This window comes from Buteo buteo, chromosome 9, assembly GCF_964188355.1.
Source record: "Buteo buteo chromosome 9, bButBut1.hap1.1, whole genome shotgun sequence".
NCBI lineage: Eukaryota > Metazoa > Chordata > Aves > Accipitriformes > Accipitridae > Buteo > Buteo buteo.
In genome coordinates, this window is record NC_134179.1 from 14,481,945 (window position 1) to 14,494,472 (window position 12,528).

Consider the following 12,528-nt stretch of genomic DNA (forward strand, 5'->3'; position numbering starts at 1 on the left):
TCCAGTTACATTATAGGTGAGTGGATAACAGCATGGGTGTAAACAAATGGAAGGCTCTATTAAGTTTGCAAATACATGGAAAGAAATGCTTAAGATTCGTGCAGCCAAACTTGTTGACTGCTTACAAGCAAATGCGCATGTTAATTGTCATACAAAATGTCCACAAATTTTAAGGGACAAGCAAAGGCTGATGTTAAATTTGCAAGACTGAAGTGCAAAGAAAAGTGTGCAGATAAATGGTCTTTTCTGCTGTCAGTTGTGCCTCTCCTGTTTTGTGTCCTCCCATGTCCCAAGACTTTGCCCAAAGGACTAGAAGGCTCCTGGCGGCAGGCTAGGTAGACCTCGGGGAAAATCAAGTAGCTGCACATACAGCTTACCTGCTGAAATAAGGGGGACAAAGTTTAGATCAAGCAGTTGGGTTGAGAAGTTTGCACAATTAGCTGTACTTTTATATTTCCTCCAGACTACTACACTGCTGGGGTTTTGACCTTTATCCTGGGCCTCTGCAAAGGGCAGTGAACTGATGAAGAAGCTTCTTTTAGAACCTCAGCCCTACTTTGAACCCTCATGTCTCTTATCTTGTGCTTGGCACAGTGCTGCGGGTGTTGAGTGAGCAGGGGTTTGTTTACATCCTCAAGTTGATGAGCTGGCAAGCTGCCAGGGACCCACAAGCACTTCCACATCTAGAGCAATATGCTGGTCATGCTGGCATGCTAGAGGAGTTGGGAAGGCAGGAACTTGTCAAGTTACCTGTGTCTCATTAAGCAGCAGGAGAAGGACTGTTGTGTCAAAAGCAGCCTATGCTTTTGCCAGCCCTGGAAACTGCATGAACGGTTTTACATGAGGCTATTCTCTATGTCTGCACTTGCACAGTAAACTGCATAGTGGCGTGGCCCTGCACAAGGACTGTCACAGGCCCTGATGAGAAAAATATGCTAGGTTCTCTAGATCTAGTCAAAGAGGATTATGAAGAGCCTTGTGATAACACAGTAAGACTTCAAACAGAGGAGCCTCTGAGAATTATATTCACAAAGTCTATCCTATCAACCAGTTCAAGTGACTCACTGGAATTCCTGTTTCATGGCAAATTTGCAAACGCTGTCTCCCAGGAATCGGGATATTCCAGATCTCATAAACTACAGAAGAAAACATTTTGATTGATGAATGTTGACAGTATCTAAGAACTATAGAAGAGAGGATTCACTTCATTACCCCTATAATTTTGTGAATTTTCATTAGGTCTTTTGCCAGCAGTATGCCACCTACCTGAAGACAGCTTCCAAGAAAAAGGATTTGGGATGATGGAAGTGACTTCTGTTGTCTTTTACAGCTGACAGATGTTGACCACAAAGGAGCCCTGTTTCTTACGGCCAAAGTAACAGTTAGATTTTTATGTGCTTTTCTTTAAACTGCCATCCAGGAACATTTATGTCTTTGATCCAGTGTAATAGATCTTGAAAGGTCTGGGATCATGTAGCTGTAGCTAATAAGGAAATATTGTGAAATACTCAGAACTTGCCACTTCATTTGTGCTCTTTTTTTTTTCTCCCTTGTAACTATTTTGGAGCAATCAGGTGGAGACAGGGATGCAGAAAAAGATCAAGCTGCTGCACAAACACTTCCCATGTTTAACGTAACGAAGCTGATCACAGCCTGGCAAATTCAATAGAATCTCTCAGCATTGCTATTAAATATATTACTCTTCTAGTAGGAAATTACTTCTCCTTCTTACCAAATTTTAGTGAAAAAATACCAGATTTGATTGAGTTCACTTGACTGTCAGTCTGGTGGTGGTTCTTTGATCTCTGCATGAATTTCACCACCAAGCAGGTCATATGGAGCAGCCGTTCAAGGTGCCCTGTGGAACCTCTTGCTTATGGGCTGCTTCACGCTTTGCTGCAGGTGAAACGCTGAATGCTGGGGACATTTTTGGAATCCCCTATATGGGCTTCCTCTTCCTTTCTGCAATAAAGAATAAGGTTTGGAGGCAGCAGGTGGGATAATTGCTGACAAGCTCCCCGCCAAGCAACTGGCAGATGAAGTTCAGCTTCCAAATTAAAAGTGAAGGAGACAAGGGGATTTTGGGCACACCACAAAAGGACTCTGGGCACATGCACCTGAAGTGCAAGCAGAGCTTAAATCCACAGTACAGAAAAATAGTGCAGGGGTAAAGCCAGAACCTGATTCAAATAGGTCTGTCTGAGTTTGGACTAGATTTCTCTTGTGAAATGACGGCATGGGAACTTCACAGTGTGAATAACAGTTTGCGTGGGCAAGCGGGCAGTCCTGGCTGCGAGGGTGCTTTGCCATGCATTCCATACCCAGAAGGTAATGAGTAAAATGTTCAGAAGATGTGGAGGAGTTAAGGTCCCTTTCTTTTAGAAAATTCCTTCCCGTTCGGAGAATGGATTTTGGAAGGTATGTAGATGTATAAATATGGAGAGAGGCATGTAAAGGCATTTCCAGATTTTCCAGTGCCTCTAGCTCTTCTAAGTTTTTAATTTGGATACTTTCTTAGAATTACATAGAAGTTTATATATAATATAATTTATAATTTATAGACAAGTGTTCAGCTACAGATTTATAATTTTGAGGTATTGGGATGATATATATAGGTGATTTTGTATTTCTCCCTAATACTTGCTCTTTTATTTTACAGACCTGTTCTATTGCACAATAAAAACATTAAAATTGATCTGTTGCTTACTTGGCTTGCACAAAACTTTAGCCAGTCACTTATCTGTGCTTTGACAATCAAATATCCTGCAGCTGACATTCACCACAAATTTCTTCAGTCTAGTGAGTCCAGAGAAGAAAAAAATACCCGTGTTAATCATCAAATACAACATCTGAACATCTTCTGTTCTGTGTAGGAGCTGGGTGGTTTTGACAGACTTTGCAAGTCATCCAGCTGTGACACATTATGCGGTCGCTTCTTGGTGAGATGTGCTGAGACAGCACTCGTCCTGTGAGCAGAAGTGGATTTGCGTTAAGTTGAAAATGGAACAATTGATTAGAATATCCTGAATTTTCACTTTCACGTCGAATGGGGTGTTGGTGCCCAGGTGCTGGCAGTGGGGGCTGTGGGGCTTCTGTGAGGAGAGGCCGGGGCTGGTTTCAGCCGGTTCCGGCTGGCTCCAGTGGCTCCACTGCAGGGCACAGCCCGGCCCCTCAGCCATGCTGGCAGCACCGCAGGGGAAGCGGGTTTAAGAAATGACAAAATGCTGCCAGCAACGAGGATTGAGGGGAAAAGCGTGAGGGGAAAAGTGTGAGGAGCAGCCCTGAGAGTCCTGAGGGCAGAGGAGGAGCAGCAGCTCAGGCCCATGGCAGGCATTGGCCTGCTTATCAGAAAGTGTTCCTGTGGCACTGTGGGAAAGAGTTAAGTGTTGGACGTTTACATAGGCCAGACACCACAGGAAAAAGGAGGCATTTTTATGTTTGTGGTGTTTAAGTGTTTTAATAAAGGACTAGTGAGGGACCCCATATGGAAATTCTAATTAATCGGGTATATTAGAGAAGAGATATTTGGGGGGCGGGAGGGGGGGGGGATAAATTTCTTGTGCTGGTAAACTCCAAACCCCACAGAGGAAAGGATCTTCACTGAGGACTTCAGCTGATGACAAACCTTCTGTTATGGTTACATTTGTGTTTGCTCTTCTCGATCTGGCTTTGCCAACATAGCTAAAAGAGAGAGTCAGCTGGAGTCTCGTCTTTCTTTGCATTGCACTTAAGATTATTTAGTAAGGTCTTGGACCAAATGTTATTGAAGTTGATGGTAGCATTTCAACAAACACTAGAGAGCTTTGAGTCTGCCTCTGTCCTAATAAGCGACATCAGATCAAATTTAACACTGCAGTGGTGAGTGAAAAAGACAAGCCAGTTAACTCCACAATTTTAAGTATATAAAGCACACTGGTCATTTTTCAAGTTTCATCAGAGACCTAGGGTTCAGATGATGTTAAGGCAAATTATGTGCAAAGAAAAAAAAAAAAGAAAGAAAAAAATGTGACTCTGTCTTGTCCCTGTGTTTTTGCCTGGTGTGTTTCTTTTCCCTCTAACTTCTGATATCTAATCACATCATTAAATCTTTCTAATATATATCTGAAGATAAAAGGTGACAGTTGTAATGGAAAGAACTGATCACAAATTATTTTTTCTTGGCGATGTATGCAGTAAATTTGTAATATGCTTAAGAAAACAGAACAAATCTTACCAATAAATTGAGGCCATTTCATTTTGAATGACTGTCCACTGAGGATCGTCCTCACTGCAGTTGGCCTCAGAATATCATTGGCGTTGGTCACAAACAATCTACTCTTTAATATCCAGGATACAAAGTCCCTTTGACATCTGCCATCTCCATTCCACAGTCAAACTCTCACTGGTGCAATATTGGCTGTAATTGAACTTGCAAATCGCTTCAGTTTCTGAAATGCTGACTGCTTAATTATGATGGGGAAAATAGCATTCTACAGCCATAAGCTCAGATAACTGTTTAACTCGGAAACTATGTAATTATATGTGTGAATAATACTTGCTGTGATTTATGTTAATACCAGTGGCAATATGCAGAAGGACCACTTGGCAGACCTTGTCTTACTTCATTGTGGAAGGGAGCAAAAAAGCAGAATGAACCACAAAATAGAGAGAAGGGAGGAAGTGCAGGACTGGGCCTTGCTTCCTTTTATCCCAAAGGTGTTCAAGTTCACCCAAACAGGCTTCAAGAGATTGTTCGGTTCAACTCCCAGCTTAACACACAGGTTTTCCATGGGATGTTGTCCAGTCAGTTAATTTATCCTCAGCTTGAGGTGTGCATCTGGAAAACAAGGACTGCAAGGACCCTGTTTTTCAGGCATACTCTGAGGACTAAACACAGAGATCAGTTTGAGATGCTTCAATACTATGCGTGAATTGACCTGAGTATCTGTATAACAAAATGGAAGCCTATCTTTCTAAACACTGTGTGATTATGATGCCACAGTTTTTTTGAGGAATTCTGTGTATGAAAACTACTGTGTTTCAATTTAGCCTGGAGCAGGAATGACAAAGCAACTTTAAACCTCCTAGTCTGGCTGAAAGGAGTGCATGCAAAACAACACGGAGATTCTGAAGATGATTCTGGATGAGCTATCTCAAACATCAGAAGCTGCAGATCACTATAACATAACATGGCTTTGCTGGTTCCCCATGTAGCAGCTATCCCATTCAGATCCTACCCATTTTTTCCTGTATGATGCTACTTGTGTAGTATGAAAGTACACCACAGACCCTATCTATATCCCAGTTAACTTGGTGCAGAGTGTTTCTTTTAGATGGATTTTAGCTCAAACTAACTCCATGATAGTGCCTGATACTGTTTGCATTCATAATGTCTCTCTGGTAGATTCACACAGCAGATAGGTTGATCGTAAATCTTTAGTTTCATGAAAAGCCTCAGTGGTGGTTTTTTTCCTGGTTTTCTCCATCTTACATTTTTTCTTGTGAAAAGGAAAGTACGTAGGCCTCTTGTCTGTGGATAATTAATTACTCTATAACAAAGCAGCTGTGGAGCCTGACAAGATTGCACTCAGATTACAGTCTTAAAATAGTGGATGGAATCCGTGTTTTTCCTTCCAACCATCTTAAGATTGTCGTCATAAGAATGAATGATAATTGCATTGCTCTGTATTGTCATTACATTTCTTGTCATATGAATGGGTTCATTTAGTGCCACCATCTTGGTTTGTTATGAAAATGAGGTATCTGAACTTAAGCTGTTATATCTTTTCCTCTCTGATCAAGAGCCAAATCCTAGGGTGCAAGCACAGATTTTAAGTAAATACTTTAAATGCTGTATTTGCATCATGTGGTTCCAAGCTTTACAAAAGTGATGCAGGGTTGCCCGTTACTTTTTCATATGCTAGAAAGTTATGTGTAAGTTTGTATGTTATAGGATAAAAATGGATTGACCTTAAAAGGAGAGAGTAGCAGAGTTAGGAGCAGAACTGAAGTCTTCCATTTTTCAATGCCATAGTCAGTTGACTACGTTTTTTTATAGAGATATTATGCAGAATATTTTGGGTTGGAGACAAGAGGTAAGACATTCATTGTTGGGAGTCACGAGGCACGTAGCTGCTTCAAGGTTCTTCAGGGATAAACAGAAGATCTGTTTTACTATAGGCAGTACCTGAATTAACTAAAGCTATGTGGTTGAGTAAATCTGCAGATGAAATCTAGACAAAATAACAAAAATAAAAGGCAAAGAAATATGTCTCAAATTTGTTTCGTTAAGCATTAATCTTCAAATATAGACTACTGGACTATTTTTATTTTTTTTTAGTCTAAATGTACAAATCAACACCCTAAAATCAACTTTATGCAGAAGGCTTAACAGAGAAATTCATCCTGATGTAATAAGCACAGCTCCATTGAGATCAATGGTGATATTTAAGCTAAGGGTAGGACTCAGCTTTCTAATTTGCCAGCAGCATATGAAATGATCATTTATGCTGGCACTCCAGTGAGATATGAATTGGAAGACAAATACAAAAATTACAAAGCAAAGCTTAGTTCCCAGTTGAAAGGCGGTGCATTTAGTTTGCTTTGCAGTTTGGTTGCATTCCTATACACACACTGAATCATATTTAAAAGAGGTCAAAGTTAGCTGTTTCTTTGTGTGGCTCTCTGTTTGCTGGTTTCTTGGTTTCCTCTGGAAAGCATGCTTTCTTTTGTCCCCAGAAGACCCCTTTCGTTGATAGGCTTTGATTTATTTTCTCTGTTCTTTTAGCCCTCTGTAAGTCTGATTCCCCTGTGCCCTTGATTATCTGTAGACACTGATTATGAAATGATTTATCTCTGGTACAGGTAAATGGATGTGTATTACTTGCAACTTATATGGCTGGAAATGAAGTAATAGTAACAAAAGAATACATGAATAACTAGATGAAGGCCAGTTTGATGATTATATGGTCTTTCACACAGACCTTTGTATAAGTGTACAGTGAACATAACATCTGTATGTTGCAAAATCTGTACTTGAAATTAATTGGTGCTTTCCCTGGATCTGTGTTTCTCTCAGGGCAGATATCAGTGGATGGATTTATGCGGTATCTGAGTGGAGAAGAAAATGGCGTTGTTCCACCTGAGAAACTGGATTTAAATGAAGATATGTCTCAACCACTGTCACACTATTTCATCAGTTCCTCACACAATACCTACCTCACAGGTACAGTGTTGGAGAGATCTGATTTCTTACCTTAAAAAAATTCATAGCATATTTGCAGAGATAACTGTAAAATATACTAAAAGCATCAACAGTAAATGATGATGGAGCTTAGTCTTCAGGGGAGCAAGGGTAGCACTTGATTGTTGTTGTAGCTGCTACACACATACATCAAATATACTTTTATTAATAGGTGAGCAGCAGTTGTGTTATTCAGATAAGGTCTGGTCTGAAGCCCAGTGAAGTCCTTGGAAAGTTTCCCTCAACTTAGATATGATTCCAGATTAAGGACCTTATTTGGGGAGGAGAGGGAACAATGTACTTTTTATGACAACCAAGGATAGCCAAACGAGTATGCAAAGCAGAATATGGGAAACATCTCTGTATCTAATAAGTTTGCCCCTAAACATTAAATCTGACAGTTTGTTGAGCTCCATGAAATTTGCTTTGATTCAGAGATTAGAAAGGTTCCAATATGGCACATAGCTTTCTGACAGTTCATTCATATCTGCAAGGAATGGAAATCTGGTCTCTGACTGTATCTAATGTCTGAGCTGAAAGTTTTAGGTGCTATCATGTTTTTAAAAAGGTTGAGCACCCAGAAGCTCCTGTTAATTTGAATTAGAGTTAATGAGTCTGAACTGTATTGGTTGCACAGCAAAGTCAACAGTGCTTTAAGATTCTGAAAAAACTAAGGCAGTTCAGGAATCCAACTTTTGGCAGTAATTTTCTAGTCTAGGATGCTGTTAACTTTTGAGAAAATAATTGTAAATTTACTATTTTAATTTAGGTTATGTAGGAACAAACGTTTTAGACAAGCAGATGTGCACAGGGAGTTCTCTCCTATTTGATTTGATGTTTGCTTTGTCTTGTCATGATTGATGATAACTTAGTATTATGTTAAAAGACAAAAAGAAGTAATGCTACAGTATGTGCTAAAAATGTGGCTCATGGATAACATAGACTTTTTAATGTTATTAACAGACTTGCCTTAACTGCCCAAGTTCTTCAGAATGCCAGTATGCCAAAACATAAACCAAACCATGCAGTGGTGATGCCCAGTTTAAACAGACCATGTGGTGGTTACTTTCATCTGTTTTGTGTTTGTTATAGCACTTTCTACAGCACCTTCTAGTGCTTTCATAAAGCAAATGAACTGTCATTGTTTCCATTAGACATCATTTTTCAGAGGTTCATATCTTGGCTGTAAAATGTGTTTTGTGCTAAAACTTGTCATATAAGTATTCAGATTGACAGCTCTTTTGTTTCTCTGAATTAAAAGAAATGAAAATCAGTGTGGCCACTTCTAAGTTATTATTCCAATATGCAGAAATTTATGCACTTTGGAAGAGTGCAGACATGTCCAAAGGAAAAGTGGTTTTTAATTATGATATTTTACAGGCCTCTTACCTCCAGTATGGACTTTGCTCAGTCAGTGAGGATTAGGACTCACTTAAGCCAAATGCTGTAGCTTTATACAGATTTCTGGAAGAAAACAGTAAAGCTGTTGTACAAATGTGGGAAGCATAGGCCCACAGGGAGGACAGACGGTGCAGTTTAAAGTTGGTCTCAAGAGATAAAGTACTCCTCTCCCCTCTACCAGCATGAATTAATAGCCGTTACCATACCACAGATTTTTATCAGGGCTGATCAGGACAGTCATGTTCTAAAAGTCTAGAAGCACAGAAGCCAAAGAACAAAGAATCAAGGATGGGAATTCATGATTAGTCCAACCTATTCTAAATGTTTTAATTGCACCACAAGTGACCTAACATACTTAATTACTTTAGGAGAAAGAAAGTTTACCTTACTTTACAAATTCGCTTTGACTTGTATGTGAAAGTCTGCAAATCATCTCAGATTGCATCTACAGGTTTCTTTGTCTGCATTTCTAAATAATTTCAGAAGCTACATTTGGAATTATGATCCTCAGTCTTAAGGTAACATAAAATTCCTGGCTTAGTAAATTGGGGGGAGTAAATCAGAGTAAACTCGGGAATAGTGCAAAGTAAGTTTGAATCTCTTTCAAATTCCATTTCAGAGTGTGTACTTTCACATTTACAGGCACAAAACACATGCCCTTCCCTTTTAGTGAGTTCATTATGTTCAGTAAATGTGTGGCAGCTGGCCAACAATGGGATTAATGGTTTGATTTTTATCTGCATATTACAAAGACTGACAGCCTTAGATTTTGCTTTGAGGCTAGACCAGATACAGCAATCACATTGCTATTTGCTTTCTTCCAACAAGGACTTAGTAAAATTAATAAAATTAATGCTGGCAAACTGTTCTTTTTCCCAGGAAGATTTCGAAGGGTCTGCTCAAGTGCTCATGGCTTTGGAAGGGAAGCTTCAGTAGCACCTCTGCCCTCAGTGGAGCTGTGAAATAGTAACTAGTCATGTAATAATTATTAGGACAATAAGAAAACCATTCAGTCTAGCAATACTTTATGATTACTGTGCTTAATGCCCTACCAATTATCTCTCCCTTTGTTAGTTTTTTAAACCCAGAAAAAGCATGCACAAAGAAACAACATTATAACATAAAAAGAAACATGTGCATACTCTGAATTTATTTTTAATTATGCTGATCATTTTCCTAGCCTTTAGTAGAAACCCTTGGCAGTACATCAAGTCCTGATTATTTATTTAGAAGTGTTACAGCTTTCTTTTTCTTAGGGAAATGTAATTTTTAAGAACAAAGGTAAAAATCCATGAAGAAAGAAGTGATTTATAGTGAATCTAGGCTAGCTTAAAGAAATGTCATCTTTTGGAAACTTTTTTTTACTGTCTCTCATCTTTTTTCTCACTGGTATCATATTTATTTATTTACTCCTTTGAACCCTTAATGTGTAACCCTGCTTTTTTCTGGTTTCTCAGCAGTCTCACCTCAGGTTACTGCTGTTGTCACAGTGGGGAGTGACTTTGCAACATTTCCCTCAGCAGCACCCAAAGTCAAAGACAAATGATTACCTGTCATTATCAGCATTGCACACTTTGATGGCTATGCAACTTGCTGTTGTATATGTGAAATGCAAAATATGATAATCATAAGGCTTTAACATATGTTTTGTCTTTGGCTAAAAGGAAAAATAACAGCAGCAGTAAGCTGCAGAGCTATCAGTTTAGCGTGCACAGACAAAGTGGGACTATCCCATTCATCCTCAGCATCTGCTTCCTTGCTTACAGTCCAGTACTTCCAGTTGTTTCTAGAAAAATGTCTCATGAGGGGCATGTTCTCTTCTTCTTTATTGCTGCTGTGGCCTCTCCTCTACTGTCCTCCAGCTTTTCTGTTCTCAGTGATTCATAAGTCCTAACTGTTCTTGCTTATTATCTGCATTCAACACTTCCTTGAAACCTTCTTCACCTTCAAAGCCTCCAAAACAGTATCTTCACAGTTTCCAAGATGACAGCACCATATGGAAGGGAAGGAAAGCTGGGTACTGCCTGCTCTGAGCATAAGTTTGTCATACCATCAAGAGCAGTTTTTGGCTGGCTGCTGTGTTGAGCTCAGGTGATCGGCGGATGAGACCCAAGGCTCTACTCTCTTCCAGCCCCACCATGTCCTTCCTGGTGGACTAGAGGGTAGGAAACCTCAGGGAGCTCCTGCAGCAGAGACGAGCTGAGCTGAGGAGGAGCCATAGCTGTCCTCCCGCCAGCAGACCCAGCTAATCCTGTCCAGCAGTGTTAAGACAGATAAAGGAGGTTCCTCCTGGCACTGGGGTCACAGTTTATCTTAGCACGAGGGCTAACAGGTGAAAAGAAGGAGTAGTGGTTGTTGTGCAGCTCTTCCATCCATCAGCAGTTTATGGGGGTATTTTTGACCTTCCAGCTGTCATTATTTCTCGTGATTCCCCTTCAGAATATCATAAAACCTTGTGTAATACTGAGGAAAATGTCTCACAGGAAGGAAGCTACAGACCACTATCTAGGCCCGGTGGCCTGTTCAGTGCGACCATGGAAGTTACTTCCAGTTATATCATTGAATTGACTATAACCATTTAAAAAAAAAAAAAAAAGGCAGCAGAGGGAAAGCTGTTGTTGCTTCACAAAGTGGAAGATAGTCTGTGTGGAATGTCTTAGATGGAACTTTCTGAGATACCAGTTATGTGCCCTGCTCTCAAAAAAAATCCTATATATAAAAAATAGCTTCAGTAAGATGGTGATTCCCATCTGCCTGACTCTCTTGCATGTTTCTCTGAGGCAGTTTGGCTTTTGTGAGAAGATGACTGCTCAGTTAAGCAGACTCTGAGTAAAAAATCCTTGAGTCTCCTGCTCTGTCATGTTTTTACATGACTGCTCTAATTTTGACAGCTGAGCGTTCATACTAGCACTGTTAAACCTCAGTTTATTTTTTTGTTGTCCTAAGCAGTACCTGCCCTCCCTTACCAGCTTTACCCATGGAATTCCCTCTTTCTTAAGCCATACTCTAAGTGAGGGAATTTCTACTTTTAAAAGTGAGTGGAAACCTTGTAAAAGGGAGAGGAAAAAAAACATATAACTTGTGTCCTTAAGGCAAAATTAATTATTCTAATACAGATCAGCAACTGACACCAAAATTTCTAAAGGAAGCTTGCCTCCAGTAGCAGCAGAGGTGAACATAAAGAGTTTAAAAAAAATATTGTTTGGTCTGATCTGAGATAACTGGAGTCTCAAGAAGGAGAAGAAAAGTCAAGATCATGAAAGTGTTTTGTTTCCTTTAAGTAGTATTTCATTCACTACTGCTCAGTGAGTTTTCAAGATCCTCTGCGCCTTCTCTTATTTGCCTCTTTAGGCCAACTAGTTGAAGCATATTGAAAAAAGAGACATGTTAGTTGAAGCATATTGAAATAAGAGATCTGTTATTTTCTAAACCCCCCTCTTTAAGGAGGATAGAACTGTGCCGAGGATTGGGTAACCTCTCTGACTCCAGTAGCAGCATTTGAAGATCTTCAGATAGCTGAAATCTGTAAGAGAAAGATACGGAGAGCCAGCAACAGGGGAAGGGCTCTGTAAGTACGTCCCAGTGGGTCCCACTCCCTCACTGCAGTTGGAGAGGTTCAGCTGGTCATGCAGTATGTCTTTCTCGAGTGGGTCCCACAGCTAGGATGAGGGTTACCCCATGCACCCCGAGCCAGAGAGTGTCTGTCACATAGCCTGGCTGCAGCGTGGGAGCTGCCTGGGCACTGCTAGCAGCTGAGCAAAAATGCAGACTCAGAGGCTGGCCAGTCCCAGGCCTCCTGGCGTACGCAAGTGTTGCATCTTCTGCTTGGGTAGGCCTGAATCAATACTGACAGCAAATGTATTCCTGCTGCTGGCTGGAGCAAGCCTGACTGCATGTCCTGCTTT

General features: G+C 40.3%; 1 protein-coding gene across 4 annotated transcripts in view; it reads left to right on the forward strand.

The window, feature by feature from the left end:
* PLCB1 (phospholipase C beta 1) overlaps window positions 1-12,528 on the forward strand; it is a 412,787-nt gene that overhangs the window by 281,515 nt on the left and 118,744 nt on the right. For all 4 annotated transcript variants that reach the window (XR_012651612.1, XM_075035449.1, XM_075035451.1 and 1 more), the window contains exon 10: window positions 7,058-7,204. Coding sequence is in view for 3 of the 4 variants with exons in the window: in XM_075035449.1 (XP_074891550.1) it covers window positions 7,058-7,204 (147 nt within the window). In the remaining variant the exon portion in view is untranslated. The remainder of the gene's footprint in view (window positions 1-7,057; window positions 7,205-12,528) is intronic.